Source organism: Spea bombifrons, chromosome 2, assembly GCF_027358695.1.
Source record: "Spea bombifrons isolate aSpeBom1 chromosome 2, aSpeBom1.2.pri, whole genome shotgun sequence".
In the NCBI taxonomy this organism is placed as follows: Eukaryota; Metazoa; Chordata; class Amphibia; order Anura; family Pelobatidae; genus Spea; species Spea bombifrons.
In genome coordinates, this window is record NC_071088.1 from 135,899,213 (window position 1) to 135,919,708 (window position 20,496).

The window sequence follows — 20,496 nt, forward strand, 5'->3', positions numbered from 1 at the left end:
TTAAGGTCTGAGTCTTTACAGCGGGAGAAACGGGCAGACTAGACGACTGGATGGTTCTGATCTACTGGCAGAATCTGTTTGCTGATGAAACTTATTCTCATGATTGTTGTATACGGACAGCGACCGCTTTTTCTCAGAAGTTTTCTTTTAAGGTACCATTTAATCAATCATTTTTATTGTTGGCACATTAGTCTGCTCACTACAATATGTTTCGCAAGCAATTGAGTTTAAGTTGCGTTGCTGCAATCATTTACAGTCATGCATTACAGGGGAAAGCCAAACACGCTGAGATGACAACATATGCTGAGTGATGACAGGAGGTTTCTGGGTAAGCAGAAGGTAGTGAAGCCTTCCAGAGCCTGGCTTCATTTAACAGACATCCGATATTAGGAATATCAGCAAAATCCTGCTTTGCTTGGCTAAAAAGCTGCATGTATTACATAGCATACTTCAGCAATAGAACGGAAAAGCGACCCGCATTTAAAGTGACAGTACAGACAGCGCCAGCCGACTCCGGAAAACACAAGAGAATACTCGTTCGTAAAGTAAACTAAATATATTCATTCCAGTCCTTGGACTGGATCAAAAGCAACAAGGAAAAAGGCATTAGGACACTTAAGGTCTCTGCGTGCTGTTGCTTTTTATTTAATCCACGGACTAGAATAAATCCTATTTTTACTTTACGGATGAGAATCTTTGTGTTGGCTGGTGCGTGTGTTTGGTTTGTGTTGGATCGTGGAGGGTTACACTGACCGAGGGTTACACTGACCGGCTACATGTTGTGTGGGGTTCAGAGCCAGCGTTCCTGTGGCTTTGGCGTTTACCTGCAGGAACCTTGTCAATGTCAACATAATATCGCAACATCGCAGATCCGAGAATGAAAGCCACGCCAGGTCCCATCACGGTTACGGCAAACAAGATCCCTGCAAAGAAAAAAAATATATATATAAATGTTTATAATTAAAAAAAGCAACATTTTCTAAAAAAAAAAAATGAAGCTATCAATGCCGTATTTGTTTCTGTAACAATCGTCTTCCCTTTATGTTGTACTAATTGATGCCAAAGTAAATGTTATTGTGTGTGGTTAGTTCCTCACTTTTCTAACAAAGTTCCTCTGTAGCTCAGTGTTAAAGATTTCTCCAAAATCTTAATAACCTTTTGTATTGGGTACCAACTCAAGTTTTTTTTTTTAATGCAAATAGGCCAGTTCAGAGATCTATATTAAAGCGTAGATCGAGTTATTTTGTTGAGAGTGCAGTGTGGAACCGTATTAACCTTACAGAAAGCAAGGCAATCATATTACCATAGATGAACTAACATGAGCAGCATGTCGCAACAGATAACAAGTGTTTCTAGAGCTCCATCTAGTGTTCAAAGCGCTACTTACACTTTAACATACATATATCGAATGCTTTTCCATTACTGCTACACTTTGTAGGGCGTTCCCGATTACCATTTAATATCTTTATAACTAACAGCTGCATTCGTTACATCATTCCTAATACCATTTGGATGTCTAAACCCTTGCTAGAAAAAATTATTTAATTGGAAGACTTTACGGAAAGGAGAGTATTTTTTTCAGGAGATGCTTAGTTGTAACGTGACACAAATACAGGCAGCGATAGACCGCTGTCCTATAAACGTCAGACTTCTCAAGTTTCCATGTTTTTTTTTTATGTGATTTAAATTGTTTTAATGTTTAAAAGATCTGTTGAGGATTATTTACTTTTTACCCTGTTGGGTGTAATTAATGTTTTTTCTTTAAATTCTTCTCCATGTCAAGTACTTATTGGTCGATAGAATTAAAACTATTTTATACAGTTGCAGATTGAGATTTTTTTTTTATCAGACATCATTACGAATGATGAGCTTCCTTGATGGAAATATTGTAATTAAGGTTAGGGGGGAAAAGTTAGGATCGGGCTTTAAAAAAGGTGAAAAGCTGTGCTAAACCCGCAGCTCTTCTTGTGGAGTACCTTCAGGTGAAGGCAGAGCTGACCTTGCATGGGGCAGGGCTACGGACCCACAAGGTTGGGCTACCGTTCTGTGGGACAGGGCTAGCTCAGGGCTGTCTTGAGAGATGACAGTAGAGTGTCTGGGAGTGGGTGAGGAGTGGTTGTAGTCTGCAGCAGGAGCGTTAGTTCACTAGAATATAATTTTCAGGAACTGTATCTTTCCTCCGTGCCAGCTGCCTTGATTATTTCATCATTACATAGTAATTACATAATAATTCAGGTTAAAAAAAATAAATAAAAAAAGATGTCTACAATGATCGCTGGAAATATTATTCCTTGTGACCACATTCACAACACTTGAAGTTGCGCAAGCATGCGCGAGATGCGGACAGACAGCTGAGCCAGCAGGCAAGTCAATCAGACAATATAATGCAAGAGGTTACTAGAGAGTATATTATAAAGTAACAGTTTAACAAGAATCAGATGTGATGGTCATCTCTGTGCGATGAGCTACCGTATGCTTAAAGAGCACCGATTAGTCTTAATTTAGAATTTAGAACTTGGTCCGATCCCTGTAATATATATATATATATATATATATATATATATACCGTATTTGATCGATTATAAGACGACCCTGATTATAAGACGACCCCCCAAAATCTGAATATTAACTTAGGAAAAAAAGAAAAAGCCTGAATATAAGACGACCCTAAAGGAAAAAAGTTTTACCAGTAAATGTTAATTCATGTAAACTATTTTTTTTAATAAAAGCTATGATTGAGAAAAATATTTTTTTTTTGTTTTTATTTCTTGTATTTTCCAACCTGTCCCCCAGTTACGCACATCTGCCCCCAGGCTTGCCACACCAATATGGCACTGTGGCCCATGATATGCCTTTTAACCCTCTATATGCCACTGTGCCCCATGGTATGCCTTTTGACCCCCTATGTGCCACTCTGCCTCCAGAAATGCCTTATACCCCTATATCCCATTCTGGCATTTAGGGGGTTAAAATGCATATTATGGGGCAGAGTGGCATATAGGGAGGTATAAGGCATTCCAGGAGGCAGAGTGGCATTAAGGGAGTTAAAAGGCATTATATAGAGCACTCTGCCTCCAGAAATGCCTTATACCCCTATATGCCACTCTGGCATTTAGGGGGTTAAAAGGCATATTATGGGGCAGAGTGGCATATAGGGAGGTATAAGGCATTTCAGGAGGCAGAGTGCTCTATTAAATGCCCCCTTAACGCCACTCTGCCTCCTGAAATGCCTTATACCTCCCTATATGCCACTCTGCCCCATAATATACCTTTTAACCCCCTAAGTGCCAGAGTGGCATATAGGGGTGTAAGGCATTCCAGAAATGCCCTACACACACACACACACACACACACACACACACACACACACTTACTTACTCACCGGTGCTTCCAATTTCCTGCTGTATTGCCGGGGCAGCGGGTTGACGTCTCATTCCGCGGCAGCCGGAAGGAGGTGGAGTTGGCAGCGGGGGTTTGTATGCGTCCGTCGCAAATACCTTCCCCGGCTGTCAGAGATCAGGAACTCTGGAACTCTGAACTCTGACAGTCGGGGAAGGTATTTGCGACGGACGCATACAAACCCCCGCTGCCAACTTCACCTCCGGAAGCACCGGTAAGTGTGTGGGGGGGGGGCGACGACAGGAGGATCCAGGTCCCCTGCAGCGGTGCGGGGGATCTGGATCTTAGTCTCCTAATCAGACCTCTATTTGAGGTCTGATTAGAAGACGACCCCGATTATAAGACGAGGGGTATTTTTCAGAGCATTTGCTCTGAAAAAAACCTCGTCTTATAATCGAGCAAATACGGTATATAATGAAAATATAATTCTCTTATATTTCAGACCATACAGTAAATGAAATCAAATATTTTCAAAACAATTGAACTGACGACAACCCAAAAGTTCTCTCCCTTCTTACAAAGGCTGCTTGAGCCAATCAAAATCAATCAGCAACTCAACAATCGGGCAGAGATAACTTAATTGGGAGGAAATTAAGATGGCTACCATTATACACACACACGGAAAGCTATTATTATTATGTATGTTTAGTGTTGATGTGACGCTTCCCGTTAAGTAATAATTATAGCTCACCTATATAGAGCGGAGAGTTTCTCTTGCTGGCATAGTCATCGATGTACGAAATGCCGAACGGTTGGATCGGGACACCCCCTATCCCCAGCAGAATCTGCCCCAGGAACAGTATGGAGAGAACATTCCAGTCTTCCTGCCCGGCGTTCACCATGCACTGCTCGTTAGTAAGGCTTTGGCTCGATCCGTTGGGCTGACAGATGTCTGTGTTGTTGGTGTAAACATCTGGAACCGAGAGAAGGAACATCATGTTTTAACCCGTTAAAGGAACATCATGTTTTACCCCGTTAAAGCACCGGGAATGTTTATTTATTTATTTTTTTTACACCCAAAACACACTTACTTGCGACGGATTTGTCGTACTCGTAGGGTCCCATGATAAAATGAGGCAGACACATGAGAAATCCGGCGGCGCTGACAATCAGAGCGCCGACGCCGATGAAGCGCGGCCTGTGGACACGACTTCCGAAATAACTGACAAACACGATGAGCACCGTGTTCCCGATCTGCGAACCAAAGAGATCAGCTTAGGTCCTTCTGTGTTGGGTGACCGCGCAACTACTTGAGCGTCCTCCCCATTGGTTTTTAATCGTTTAAGTAGCTCTACCACGTGTCGCAAGTATGACTACTCCATACAAGCTCACCATAAGCAAATGCATGGTCAAAGCAGCCAAGCACTGGTGGGAAAGCTCTCCATCGCTGGTGGGAAAGCTCTATATCACTGGTGGAAAAGCTCTCCATCGCTGGTGGAAAAGCTCTCCAAAACTGGTGGGAAAGCTCCCCATCGCTGGTGGGAAAGCTCTCCCAGCTCCCCTGCTTAATTCAAAGGGAGCACAAAGTGTGCCTGTATGTCAGACCACTTGGACATGTTGAGTAGCCATGAGTGTCCGTCCGTGCGTGCGCACTGCGGAGTGGAACATTGGTGTGATCGAAAATGTCGCCTTTTGGGCAAATAGCTGGGATGGTGGATGGACAGACCAAAGAGAGAAGATTTTTATGATTCTCTCTATTTTGGTTTAATAAGGAGGTAATTTCTAAGTTAACACTCAACCATCAATATGCGCTAAACTAGGGCCAGGGCAAACGGGGGAGCGTCTGGTGTAAATGGCTATATTTGGCGCACTGAGCATTAGAATAGAGCGCTTTACCCCAGAACTCTCCTGGTTTTGTCTCGGTAAGCATTAGTCTGATCGCGCATGTTCCATTAATAGATTTTTTTCCTTTTTCCTACTTCTCTTTTCCTTTTGTAAGTCACCCTAAGGAGTGATTCGTATTTTCTACCAACGTGGGGGGAAAAAAAAAACACGCATCCAGAGAGCTTAATAAAAAAAGCCGTGAATATTTTTTATGATAAATATTGTCAAGTTTGTTCTTATTTATTCTATAATCTTGGGAACCCAACGCGTGACTCTAGCCACGGATAAATAACCCTTCCAGAGTGTAAAAAAAAAAAATTCAGACAACGAAAGAATTTCAACAAAGTTCCTTTTTTTTTTTTTTTTTTTTTTTTTTTAAGGACATTTTACCCCAAATATTAGACAAAACAATTCTACTTCTTGACAAACTAAAAGCAAAGTCTCTCTGTAGCTTGAGTAAATGGTTAACCCATGATAAAGAGACAGAAATCAAACTTTATAAAAATCTATGTGTTTGGTACCTATTGTTAATAAAAACATGAAATATGAGATTTCTTTTTCTTCAAATAAGGCCATATAATATAAAATGTCAATAGAAGCATCAAATATGATCCGGGCGAGTATGTGGGTCCCCGCGGCACGATGCCTGGCACTGTCCTCGGCCTAGTATTTTGTTATTGATGGCCCTGTGTCAAACCCGTGGCTTTCGGGACTCTCTTTCTGAATTAGGCTCCGACGGCCCAGCTCGGCGGGGAAGCTGTTCGTGCGACCAGAGAGCGAAGCTGCAATTTAAACAATTCTATAGAGCCAGAAATGCTTCAGGGCCAACAAAACGCCTCGTTCACCTCTTATATTTCATGAACACATCATATAACTATGTATCACCAATTAGAGCGATGACACCCATGGTAAATATACAGTGAGCAGGGCCCTCTTTACACTTGGTTTCTAGGCATAACTGCTACAAGGACATACAACCCCTTGCAGGTAGAACCAAAGTGGTTCTTCTTACTTCCCATGAACGAAACCCCCCAAAAAATAAGTAGACCACCAGATTCCACCATCGTCATGAGGAGTGAAAGATTTAGGAATTTACCTGAGAAAATCCCTAAACGTTGGGCTGATGACGTGTCATGAAGACCAGATCTTGAACCAGTGACCTAGACGCCTACCCCATGTGCCGAATGGGGTACCTCATCATGGTTTCCACCACAGGCTTTAGCAAATAGTATTCATATGGACATGTGATGGGAAGGCCACGCAGACTAGGATATAACCCAATACCTCATTAAAAGAAGCGAGGATCCCAGAGGTCTGGCTGGAAAGTCCAAAACGCTTCTCGATTGTTGAGATGGAGCTTTTAAGATAACCAGACAGGAGGAGCTGCGAAAGCTGGAGAAGTCCGTGGCAGACTACAAACACCTAGGCGAAAAATTAGATGGAAAAAAAATTAATATTTTGCTCTAGAGTTGCAGACATTAATAAATATTATGGGTCAGAATATAAAAACATGGCGCATCAAACATAACTTGAAAATCAGGACTGTCCAGGACTGTTGGGAGGTATGGTAGTACCCAACAGCCTAACTTCCATAGGAAGCTGGAAAGATCCCATCTATTTAGAATGTTTTTCATTGATTTTATAGTATATGTAGCTTTTACTGCCAGTTTATTTTATTTTATTTGTTTTAAATTATTTTATTTTTTTTGCAGATACAATTTTTTTTTTTATGGCGCATTTATTTTTATTGTTTGTGTATATTTCTGTGTGTAAAATTAACTTTTTTTTTTACGTACAACTACAAACTACTCTATTTTGTGACCACATGATATCAATTCTTACTATCTGTATTTCTGAATGCGATAGTAAACACGCATTTTACCCGTCACCTGGTTACACAATTGCGATCTATTATATTTTTTTCATTCGCATGTACGCACCCAACGTTACAAGCCGACGCTGTTATTTAACGGTGAACTTTATCACATGCGACGATGTTTACCCGCGTTTCAACATTCTTTAAATATTCCGGATTTGTGCTGTTCATGTGAACACCTTACGGCATATTTATAAAGGTTCTCACCAAACCAAAAAACCACAGAATACAGTGCAGTGGTGTGTTTAGCGCTCTGTGTAGTTACACGTGTGTTCAATTCAGCAGAGCAGGTGGAACGGCACCTTTAATATGGAATGACAGCTTTGCGAAAAGGTCTATGGCTCTGAATTATATTAATTTATATTTACGTTCTGAAATGTTGAGCTCGGTAAGATGGCCATTGTGTTGACCCAGAGTCTCCGGGTGAAGCTCTGCTTCTCTGGGTCTCCGGGTCACTTTCTTCATTCTCCACTAAACGATGTCTGGGGCTAGCTCCAAAGCCACTTTTTCTAAAGAGTGCCATGTACCCCCTCTCTCTAGGAAATTCCCAGCTCCTTTTCTCCTTACCCTCCTTGTTATTATTGTACATTGCCAGTTTTAATGTTAATTTTTTATCCACATCTATTGTCATAATCTTACCGTATCAGCTGGCACACAATAAATATAACGAGAAAACATGACATTTGTCCTTGTTATCTCTCTCCTATTGTTTAGTTGCTGATTGTAGTATGTTGGTTCAGCCTTTGAAAGGGTGGCATATGGAGAACTGTTTTTAATAGCAGGGATAAAAGGGGCCCGGGGACTAGAAATTGATCAGATTGCCACTTTTAGCCACAGCCCAGATTTTCCTTGTAGACGTCATAAATTATTCAACACCAAGATAGATACCTTAATGGTTCCCCTGACATGCATGTGAATTTTGCACATATGGCACACATTATTACACTGTGACACATCTGTAAGGGATGACTCAGATTCGCTACTTGCCATATAACTGGGATTTATCCAGGGACGGTTTACTGGTTACGCCCCGTAGCGCCAGTATAAGCATTAAAGGACCGACCATTAAAATAATCAATAATAAATACTATGATCTCCCATTGGCCAGCCGTTTAACAGGTTTCATACTTATGCTAGTGACAGGGCGCCGTTGAGTTCGAGCAGGACCATGCGCATGTTTGGACACACGTAGACATCTCTGGCCTTCCAGAATGGTTGGGGTATCCGAATGCGAATGTCAGGGGGGGCTGTTGGGATGTACGTATCTGAGTAGCATTTCCTACTAAAAGAAACAATGAAATGATACACCTTTGCCTGCAAGATAAGGAGCAAGGGGACTGGGGGGGCACTGAAAACCTTGTGTTGCGGAATAGCAGAAAGTATCCCCGAGTAAAAGGTTTCCCAAGGTGACGTTTCGATTAGTTTTTTTACCTTGATGTTATAGAATGGATTTCTGCATCGTGTGGTCCCACGCGTTTCGCCCGCATGATTCGTTTGCGTACTGGTGGCCGTCATCTTGTGGATCCTGTTTGCACACCAGATAAAGGAAGGGGAAATATTATCTGTAAAAGAAAGTCATTTATTAATGGATGGATACATCAATTATTTAACTTTTTTTTTTTTTTTTGATCGAAGACACAGGTGACGTCCCCAATTTTCTTCTTCTGGGGTCACCCTACCCAAAGGGTTATGTGGCTTCTTCCTTCCTACCCTGGCCAAAGGATCTTAATAATCTTAGTAATGGTCACGGCTCTGAAGAGGGGAGTTGACAGCCGAAAAGTCCATCACCCCCCCCCCACCCCGCCTTTAGCTTTTGTAAGGGTGGGTTAGGAGAGGACAGAGATTGATTAGATTATGATGGCTCTGCCACAGGCTGCCACCTATCACCGATTCCGTAAGATACAAATTAACCCTAAATACCCCCCAAAACTAGATAAATTATCTTACGTGACAGACACAAAAAATCTATAGATTTAACTAATAAATGTAGTTATACTCAAAGCCATGATGGTGACCGTCCATCCTTAATGATTAAAAAGAATGAAGCGATAATAAGTAAAAATAGATTTAATGCAAAGAAATAGACCATTTTTAGGGGTTTATATTGGAAATGTTGGCAATTAATGTTGCAGTTAAGAAAATGACTGCCTCAATATCAACAACCTTATTATTTTTTAAAAAAAAATTAAAAAAAAAACATAATCTAGCTTGTTTACAGATTGGTGTAGAGATCATTTGAGAACAGGGTCTGATTATTAATTACGTGACAATTACTGCAAAATTTCCTAATTTAAGTTTTAAATAAAGCAAGTTTATTATGTTTAAAATTCCTCAACATATAAGTATACAAAATACTGTTCTTTAAGGCACAGGAAATCTAAAGATCTTTTTCTCCTTGAGCATAACCCCCCAGCCCCCCCAACACACACACACACATGCTGTATACAGTGATGTCGGTCGGTGACAAAAATCCAGTTTTATCTCATTTTGTCCCAATAATCTCCCTTTATCTGCAGATCTGGAGCCGCCGTTGCTGTCAGTCATGTGATATTTTGGGTGAGTTTCCCGGCTCAATCACCACACTGAGCTGATGCTTTATGGCAATGCTAATGAAGTCCGTCCCTCCATAGACTTTTATTAGTCAGTGAGTCCAGCTGGATGATTAAGACTGAGCCATTCTATTGTTTCCCACAGGACGTATGATAAGGAATCAGGGATGTTTGTCTAGTAGATTGGGGATCAGATAACCAAGCAAAAACTCTTACCAATGGTTAATATGCAGCTGCCTGAAAATATTGTATTATGGGGCAAAAACCCAAACGGTTTTCTTTAAAAAAAAATAATAAAAAAAAATAAATAAATAAATAAATAAAATAATAATAATAATAAAAAAAAATATATATATATATATAATAAAAAATAGTAGTGATAGCACTTATTTAACTAGACATATTCCGCAGTTATTTCAGATTCTGGACTAATGCTTTTCAGGGAAGGAGGAACACGGTGCGCTGTGACAGACGCGTGTATTTATTTTGGGAATGGCTAATGCTTTCACCCAATTGTTCTTTTTGAAGCAATAGATTGTAATGAGACTCGGAAACAATGGGGGTAAGTGAACACTTTGAAGATCGTAAAGCGGGAGTTCCCGGCTAACTTTGTTTTGACCAGAACTGCTGCCGATTAAAGTACAATCCCTAAGAATGTTTTATAATTGTAAAAAAAAAGGCTGACTTTGATAAGGATGAGATAAAGCTGTATAATGTTTTACCAAGTTCTATAAAATTCCGTGTATTCTGCTGCCAAAAAAAACAGTGTTTTGATTCTAACCCAAAAGTTTTTTATTTTTTTTTTTTGTTTTTTGCTGATTAAAGTGACATTTTTTGTTTAAGAGAGCAATTTTTTTTTTTTATTTTTTTTTATAGTTTTCAGTATAAAAGGAAAATGAAGCCATAAGGACTTTTTATAACTTTGTTATACGAGAAATACGTCGAATAAAATGTGGAATTACACCGGGGTCCAGAGGAACGTATTACTTTTAAACACAGGAATTGGGGAAAAATTAAGGAAAAAACCCCCAAAAGCTTTAAACTTAGTCCTTACCGAGCCGGCTAGAAGCCTTGGGGGATGCATTCATTCACAAAGGAATTTATGGGAGAATTTAATGTCTACCTGTCCGGTCCAGTCAGCTTAGATGGAATGGAAGGGAGTGTTACTTTACAAAGAGGGTGGTAGATAAGTGATGCAGCCACCCAGCAGAGGTGGTAGAGGCTAATACAATGAGGGAATTTAAACATGCATGGGATAGACATACGGCTCCTGAATCTAAGACGAGACCAACGACTGATTAAGGTCTGAGTCTTTACAGCGGGAGAAACGGGCAGACTCTGTGCCGCTGGCTATTTATACGATGGTTGGTCCTCTCTGCTAAGTTGAGCGACATATATAAAAAAAACTTTTTTTCCCCTAAAGCAGATGTTAAAGGCATGTTGAAATATATAAACCTTGTGTTGTCTGAGTCATACCCACGATGGACTTTGACCGTATGAAGGCTGTGTGAGTATTGTGCGTCCCAATCGCCTGGCACCCATAGAGTTAATGAGGTTGGCGATATAGGTGGATAAATCGAATTCTTACCCTTTAACGCTCGTGTCTTCTTCAGCTTTGCATCTCCAAGGGAAGGCACACAGGTGTAAGCCGCGCACGCACGGCTCCGGCGGCTTTAAAACGCTCCTGGACTCTGTTCTATGGTTTTATTTGAGGTTTTGTAACCTTTAGACGCAAACCGGAACGACAGCATTCATCCCAACAAAGCCACCCGAGGCTAGAGGACGGTATAAGCGGGGCAGGCTCACCACAGTCCACGCACGGTCAGGACTCCAAATTGTTTATAGGATTTTGGGATGCAAATATTGTACATTTTATTGCATAGAATGAAGAATCAAATTAAATAAACTATAGGTGGCTAAACCGGCCTGATCCAGACCCCCCGTTCAGCACGATGATCCCTTTGGAAGCCAAGGTCACTCGGACTCGCCCCAACAATGTCCGTACGGATCAAGATCGCTGTGTATACAGAACCCCAATGGTTGAAAATATTACCCAAAATATGATGATATTGCGTGTGTTCCGGAAGCTCGGCAGGGTTCCCAGACTGTTAGAATAACCATTAGTATGTATGTAGATCCGCTAGCTGGATACGTATATCTGATCATTGGCTTCACCATCCAGGACCCGATCTGCCACCGGACTGGGAGTAAGGATAAGTGTTGGGTGCTACCAGCCAGAGGTCCACTGGGCATGTGGCCAACTGGCCAGTCTAGGCCTGGTTACTCTATACAATGGGTATTTGTGTGATAAGTTGAAATACTGGGCACTCTGATAACATATACAGTAGAACGGGTCTAATAGTTACTTTTATTTCGTAAACCTCTTCTGTATCTTTGGAGATAACACAAGATGCTGGGTGACTTCTGCGGGCCGTTTTGAAGAGCTCTCCTCAATGCTTAGATCTAGATGTCTGTCTCCCGGGAACAGATCGTGGAATATATGAATTCTATACGAAATCCATACTCGTGGCTTGTGCCTGATGATAGTTGCAGAAATTACTAGCAAAAGGTTTCATTAGGAACATTTTCTGGTTCTTCGTCTGGTTGTTGTTGGCCCCTCTATAGACCTATGGGTACCGTGAACCACAGGGGATACAGGGACCTACGTTATGCCCCTTCTTGGAATTGCTTCACTGTAGAACTGTAGCTAAGTCCTGAAGACTGTCTTCAGCAAAAGCGGGATAGTGGGGCAGCTACCCAGAAAATCGGGACTGTTGGGAGGTATTAGGTTGGCAACATTTAGACTGGGGGGGTGGGGGGTTTGTCAAATCAAACCAATTGGCTCAGTAATAAAGCAGATCAAAATACATCTGTCAAAGAACATGCTCTGTGTTATAGTTCCTGTCCTATAGACATTATAGAGAATCCATGCAGTGATCCAGTCATCGAAGAACCGCCACCCAAAGCCCTTCTTACTGTACACAGCGTGGTGGCTCCTCTAGAATCGCCTTCCAGCAGAGGCTCAAAAATCTTTTGATAAGACCAGTCAGGGTGGGGGGGGGCTCTATTGCTCTCCTGCCCTTCTTGCCAGCCCCTTCCTGATAACAATCATCGAAAATCTGTTACTATTAGTTATCTGTTCTATGAAATATCACAACTTTTGCCCGTGTTCTATTAAAATACCGTGTGTTTTACATCAAAGTGACAGATCTGTTACTTTCACTGACAGAATGTGGTGTTAGGCGAGTCCGTCGCAGCTCCGCATGGGTTGACCTCTGTCCTCAGCGCCTCGGGCTGCCACGTTTGTTTCACAAAAGTAATTAATATAGCTTTTTAGTTGTGTATCACGCTAAATAAAGAAACACGGAGCTGTTCTGGAGTCTAAAGATGGAAAAATGGTATTATAACATGTATGTGACTAATCTATGTGTAATATGTGCCTAGTCTATGTGTGTAATATGCGCCTGGTCTGTGTGTAATATGTGCCTGGTCTGTGTGTAATATGTGCCTGGTCTGTGTGTAATATGTGCCTGGTCTGTGTAATATGCGGGTAGTCTGTGTGTAATATGCGGGTAGTCTGTGTGTAATATGTGCCTAGTCTGTGTGTAATATGCGGCTAGTCTGTGTGTAATATGCGGCTAGTCTGTGTGTAATATGCATCTAGTCTGTGTGTAATATTTGCCTAGTCTGTGTGTAATATGCGGCTACTCTGTGTGTAATATGTGCCTGGTCTGCGTGTAATATGTGCCTAGTCTGTGTGTAATATGTAGATATATATCCTTTATAGTACATCAATTATTATTTTTAATAACAAAAAAGTGTTGGTACTAAGTAATTACGGTCGTTAAGGTGGCACTGTTCAGAGCTTTAAGACAGAATGACTTAATATATAAATATCTGCTTATAAGAACAATAAAATATGCTGAGAAATACAAAAACCCATGTCCTCAAAAACCTTTCACATAAAAAACTGAACAAAATAAGAGGAACCCCCGAGTAAAGGAACGTAACAAACACTGCAACACTCATACAGCACGACATAAATATAAAATTAGAAGATCAGAGCCTTAGATGTAATGTAAGGAAGTTTTACTACGCTGAGGGGGTAGTGGATAAGGAGAGCAGCCTCCCAGCAGAAGTGGTAGAGATTATAAATGTATGTTATATATATATTAACAGCACATAATGATGTTCCTCTGTCGGGTTAAACATCCATCATACTGTTCAGATGACATCTTTGTCCTACTCTGGGTTCTTTATTCACAATAAATGGTTGTGGTATCACGACGGGTAATTCTTCCTAGGAAGTTTAAGACAAACTCACTTACCCCTGAAGCTTTCGCGGGTGGAATCTGGTTTGGCCGGGTAACATTCCGTCCCGACTCTTTTGTAATGATGATTCTGTGGTTTTTTTTTGTTGTTTCGCGTCACCTCTCACCCTTTTTGTCATGCCGAGCTCTAAATAGAGATTGTCTATCTATCAGACTTACACAAAACAAAAGGACAGCCCCGCTAAGTGGTGCGATCAATCGTTTGCACACAATGACACGTTACTGTCTGTGGACGCTGTAGATAAGATACAAGCAACTTCCAGTTAAATCGGCCCTTTTAGGGGTTAATGAGCTGACATGTTTAAGAAAGCTTACGCAATTAAAGGGACAGTGACACTTTTTTTTCTGATCAGCTGGCGCAATATGTAAAAATCAATTAAAAATCAATTAAAAATGTACTCTCATACACAGACATATTTATCTTTGGACCCCCCAACCGCCCCCTCTTTTTCTTGTATTCTCCCTATTAAGGGCACCTGGGAGACTATATGGACCCTATATCATTTCCCGTAGCCCACCCTAGCCTCAGTGGGCTGGTTTGGGAGATCTCCCTTGTAGTCATCTAAATAGACATTGAAGAGCTTGCAAACGTCGTGGGTTATATCATCAGAAGATATTCTTCTGGGACGGGCTCATGTGCTGACCAGCCTGGGTGGGTCTAGTTTATGTGTTTTTTGTTAGAATTGTCATCAGCTGACCACATTCATATTTTGAGGTTAGCTGTGTGTTCGGATAATAGTAAACCAAGGCTTTTGATGAAAGGGTGGTGGATATATGGAGCAGGCTCCCGGCAGATGTGGCAGAGTTTAATACAGTGAGGGACTTTAAACATAAGACGAGGCCAAGGACTGATCAGGGTCTGAGTGTTTATAGCAAGATAAACAGGCAGACCTTATGGGCCAAATGGGTCTGAACTGCCATCAGATTCTATTTCTATGACCTGTTTGGGGAAGACAACAAGTGCAGCCAATTGTTACCGATAAAGAAGGCAAGTTGCCATCATATATATTCAAGCCTAGATCTACTGTAGTCCTCCTGCAGGGTGGCCCACGTGATGCCATTAACAAGAGATCTGGGATCTGCACCCCTCCGCACCGCTGCATTCTACAGAGCGCTGGGAAATTGTCAAATTCCAGTGCGCCGCACTCTGCAGCCACTAGAGGGAGCCAGTCATAGATGAGCAGAGAGCTTTACTCCCCCCTACTGTGCACCGCCCTGGAGGAGCCGGCGAGTACAGGGTCTGTTTTCAGAGGTGCTCTCTCTGGTCAGGCCTAGAATGTCTACTGTAAGAAATCCAGAACTCTGAACAGAACCGGTCTCCATGAAATAACACCCAATGCCATAAGCCTGTTTTTTAAACCCCCCAACTCCATGTCAATACTTACATGTATAATGCCAACGTATGTATACATAGGGCATTTCTGGAGCCCCCTAACCCCTAATCAAGGTGCCCCAGGACTTGTCCCTGACTTTAGAAGACATCAAAGAGGCAAATGAAATACTTAGTGGATAGACTTTCTTGGAGACGCTATAAAGACCAATTGGTTGGGGAGCGATTAGTAGAGCTTGGTAAAGCATTCCCTCAGATGGAAACGACGTATATAAGTAGGTTAAGGTTTGTTTTCGAACGCCGTGCTTTTAATTGGCGATTGGATTAAGTGCTAATTCCCACAACACCTCTTCTATCGCTTTGGGAGTTATTTGGCTGAATGGCATCTCGTGATAACCAGACTGTGAATGCTTAACAAAATATACAGAGGCCCACGGCACTTAAACAGTTAACCAAAGTGTCCCAGCTGATGTGCCCCAGTTTTAGTTGCCTGTTATTGGCCATAAAGGCTGACCTTATATTTTCCAAGATTCTGGATTTAGCGTATATATGTGTAAGTGTGTGTGTGTGTATATATATCCGTGCATGAATGTACGTGTCACTGCTTAATGATGAAAAGTCAAGGTTTTCATGGAGACACAGGTAGAATTTGTAGGATGGGCTATTAAAGGGGTTAATATTTCAAGAATCTCAGGGTCCGCTCATTGAGACAGGTCCCAGGTACGGTTATATATTATGGGACAGTCGCTTTACCTTGCTGATTGTTGTTGGAGAGAACTTGAAGACGGGGAATTACTCCACTCATCCTACCAGTGCCACCCAAGTGTCCATTTGGCATACGTGGCAAACGCGACTGCAAACGACTGGCCGCATGCTTCGTGAGCAGAAAAAAGTAGCGGGTAGCCACACATATCCTGCTGTTGGCTGCATTGACAATATGGTAAACTCAGATTCAGAGTTGCCTGAAAAGCTTTACCCATGAAAATCGGGACAGTCGGCACCTATTCTAAATACTTGCTCTATATGTACCTGCACTTTAATACAATATTTGTGTGGTCCCTTTAAATGTTTAAGGGGTCTCCCTTGTGAATGCTAGAATCCCCCCATATGCATTTTCCCCTCCCCCCAGCTATTTACCATGCATATGATGTATTGCACATCATTTACTCACCTCCAGTCAACTTTCTAGCCACTGATTGGTTGGACCAAGCAGCCAATCAGTGGCAAATAGTGTCCGACTATGGAGGAGGAGGGCAGGTTCAGGGCTGCAGCTTGTACCGCTTGTATTTAATTCTTCTGCCCGTTTACGTATTTGAATAACAAAACTTTATTGTCCATCACTGTCACCATCGATCTCCATGTACACTGTCAGACCTCCACTTCCGACAGTGAGCCGCGTAAATTGCCTGCGCCCATACTGTCGGAAGGAGGGAACGGCCAGCAGAAACGGATAATAATGTAACTAATGCTGATTTCCTAAATACAACTTTAAAGATATGTGTTATTGAGATATTTGCTTCTATGGATCTTTGTTCTCCCTCTTTGAACAAAGAGTTAAAGTTAGTAATTCTCTAAATAGTTAAAAACAAAGTATGTATTTTCACATATTTGACAAAATTTCATTTGTCAGCCACATTATTGGGGCTTTTAGGGCTGTAGAACCCTGCGATCCCCTCATACCCAGCAAACATTCTGAGCTCCGAGGAAAGAGGGGCATCAGGTGAGGAAAAAGAGACATCAGGAGAGGAAAGAAGGCATCAAGAGAGGAAAGAGGGGCAGAGGGGTTTGGGCACCGAAGAGGGGGATCAGCCCTTCTACAGATGGACACTTGGGAGGTCTCGTATCACAAATATATGAAATAAAAGTGATTTACTTACCTATGCTCGTTTAGAACCGCACAAGGCTGCCCTGATCAGAGATCTCCGGACCTGGTCATTAAGATCTCTTTAAATCCCCCGGCTGTCATCCTCCCCCCATACACATGGAGAGCACCTCTTCCTGTAACAGAACACACTGACATCAGCTCGTCCCGCACGGACAGGCGTATAATGCACATATATAACATGCTGGAGCAAGCCGCTGATTTTAACCATTAAATACCAGTTTTCCCACATTTCAGTCCTGTGCACTAAATAAACCATTGACATGTAATGTGATCTTCCTATTCTCAGGACCTGCGTGATTATTCCTCCCCATTTCGCTACATTCTGCCCCATTTAAAGTTGAAGATTGTTGTTGAATGGTCCAGCTCTTATGTTGGGAGGAGGGGGTTATCGTAAGGACAGAAAACTGATCAGATAATGCAAATTATGCCCAATTTGCCACAGATCAAATAGTACAGGGGTGTCCAACCTGCGGCCCTCCAGCTGCTCCAGGACTACATCTCCCATACTCCTCAGCCAGCCCCTTAGCTGAAAGAGCATTGTGGGAGATATAGTCCTGCAGCATCTGGAGGGCCGCTGGTTGGACACCGCTGAAATAGTACCTTGTGAATTAATTGTATCTCCAAAAACCCTAAGTTTAGGTAACTTTGGCCAATATTTTTTTTAATGAAGGAATAATAACTATAATCTCTACTTATATTAACCACGAATAGGTTTAATTTATACCACTTTTCGGTTTTCGGTCAATTCGCTGTTTTCATGTAAAACAAGGACATTTCTGGCTGTAACATAATTACAAAAGGGTTTCTAACCATCAATTAGCCTTTTTAAACTTAAAAATTGGGACACAGGAGTGATGGGAGTGATAAAGGGTCATTGGGACACAGGAGTGATGGGAGTGATTAAGGGCCATTGGGACACAGGAGTGATGGGAGTGATAAAGGGCCATTGGGACACAGGAGTGATGGGAGTGATAAAGGGCCATTGGGACACGGGAGTGATGGGAGTGATAAAGGGCCATTGGGACACGGGAGTGATGGGAGTGATAAAGGGCCATTGGGACACAGGAGTGATGGGAGTGATAAAGGGCCGTTGGAACACGGGAGTGATGGAAGTGATAAAGGGCCATTGGGACACAGGAGTGATGGGAGTGATAAAGGGCCATTGGGACACAGGAGTGATGGAAGTGATAAAGGGCCATTGGAGCACAGGAGTGATGGGAGTGGTAAAGCCCATTGGAACACATGAGTGATGGGAGTGATAAAGGGTCTCTGTACGCCTATGAAGAGATTCCATTAAAAATCAGCCGTTTCCAGCTACAATAGTCATTTAGAACATTAACCCCGTCTGTGCTGGATTCCTGATCCATTTTGTGTTATTTTAATGGACAAAATTAGCTTTTCTTTCAAAACCAATGAGATTTCTAAGTCACCCAAAACTTTTGGATGGAAGTATTTTATTTAGAAGCAAAATGTAAAATGGGCGGTCAGTGGGGGTAGGAGGAGGAAATGGGCGGAGAGTAGGGCGTGTCTAAGTAGGGAGAACCATCCTTCCTCCAAAGCCTCCACGCGTAATCTGGAGAGTTCCTAGATGCGGTCTGGTAAGGAGCCATATGCCTATCCCATGCATGTTTAAATTCCCTTAATGTATTAGCCACTACCACTTCTGCTGGGAGTCAGTTCCCTTTATGTGCCACTCTTTTAGTAAAATACAATTCAACTATCCAATAAAGGTAGAATCTTTATCAAATGTGAATAGTTAATACAGCTAACAGAAAAAAAATTCTAAATGCCAATTTTCAGAATGGGAAATCGTTTCCGTTTCATAAAAAAATATAGGTGGACCTTTAACAGGAAAGTTGCATTTCCTGTAACCGCAGCTGCAACCGCTGCTTATTGTTCGGCAGACTAAACAAATCTCTCCTCGACCTCGTGCCGATATCTGGGTTGTAAACATAGTGTCGGCACGCTATAATCTGCCTGCTGAGATATTATTTTTGTCCTTTTTGTATTTTTCTTTTATTGTGTTCAGAAAAATTAAAAAAAATATAATTTTTTTTCCCCCTGTATTATTTTTCCTGAATCCCTTTATCCTCTTGAATTATACGGTGTTATTATAAATGGGAAGTGAACCGTAAGAAAAGTCTTTAATGAAGAAGGCTCGTCCATTGCACAACTCCAAATTCCACAATTCTACAAAAATAAATTAAAAAGCCAATGGCAGGATATCGCATTCCAAAAGTGCAGATATGTGTCTCCGTTAGTGAATAAGTGTTTTACTTAAATAGCCTGGTTCAAACCTTTAACGGTCTTTAATTCCTAAATATACATTGCTTTTGCAGGCAATGGGGAACATTGGCCAACAGTGGGGAACATGGGCCTACAGTGGGGAACATGGGCCTACAGTGGGGAACATGGGCCTACAGTGGGGAACATGGGCCTACAGTGGGGAACATGGGCCTACAGTGGGGAACATGGGCCAACAGTGGGGAACATGGGCCTACAGTGGGGAACATGGGCCTACAGTGGGGAACATGGGCCTACAGTGGGGAACATGGGCCTACAGTGGGGAACATGGGCCTACAGTGGGGAACATGGGCCAACAGTGGGGAACATGGGCCTACAGTGGGGAACATGGGCCTACAGTGGGGAACATGGGCCTACAGTGGGGAACATGGGCCTACAGTGGGGAACATGGGCCCACAGTGGGGAACATGGGCCAAAAGTGGGGAACATGGACCAACAGTGGGGAACATGGACCAACAGTGGGGAACATGGGCCAACAGTGGGGAACATGGACCAACAGTGGGGAACATGGGCCAACAGTGGGGAACATGGGCCAACAGTAGGGATCATGGGCCAGTTGGGAAGAGCACCAAATAAAAGCAGTAGCGGGAAATGGAACTACTGAAACTTCATCATGTGCTTTCGGAAGATATGAGAAAATCAATGCTATTTGTCTAGAAAGACAAATTTAGAAAAGACAAAAACACTACAAAGCTTTAAAATTTGGACTTAGGATCCAGGTTGCCCTCCCCGAGAGATCGTGACAAAAGACCTGGGAAGAGATCAACTCTCTAGGGCTGCAATGGGCCAACGTTTCAACTACATTTATAACTAGGCCTATAAATCAGAATTAATAATATTTTAGAGCTTCTTGATCCAAGGAGAAATCTGACTTTTGGAGTCAAGAAGGAATCCCCCCCCCCCCGATGGCAGAACTCGAAGTAGCTTAATTAGGGTTTTTTTGCCTTGTTTTTGATCAAGAATAGGAAGTTTAGGTAGAAGGGTTGAACTTGATGGAC

General features: G+C 42.1%; 1 protein-coding gene across 2 annotated transcripts in view; it reads right to left on the reverse strand.

Moving 5' to 3' along the window:
- Nucleotides 1-17,396, reverse strand: part of SLCO2B1 (solute carrier organic anion transporter family member 2B1) — a 42,111-nt gene extending 24,715 nt beyond the window's left edge. Inside the window, exons 1-6 of one of the 2 annotated variants that reach the window (XM_053456625.1) lie at nucleotides 17,187-17,396; nucleotides 8,531-8,661; nucleotides 6,508-6,645; nucleotides 4,431-4,593; nucleotides 4,091-4,312; nucleotides 825-923 (exon numbers count right to left, since the gene is read on the reverse strand). In XM_053456625.1, the coding sequence (XP_053312600.1) occupies nucleotides 825-923; nucleotides 4,091-4,312; nucleotides 4,431-4,593; nucleotides 6,508-6,645; nucleotides 8,531-8,614 (706 nt within the window). In that variant the 5' untranslated portion in view covers nucleotides 8,615-8,661; nucleotides 17,187-17,396. Of the gene's footprint in view, nucleotides 1-824; nucleotides 924-4,090; nucleotides 4,313-4,430; nucleotides 4,594-6,507; nucleotides 6,646-8,530; nucleotides 8,662-11,236; nucleotides 11,310-17,186 lie in introns of those variants that run through there. The other variant, XM_053456624.1, reaches the window with a different exon arrangement.
- Between the last annotated feature and the right edge of the window lie 3,100 nt (nucleotides 17,397-20,496).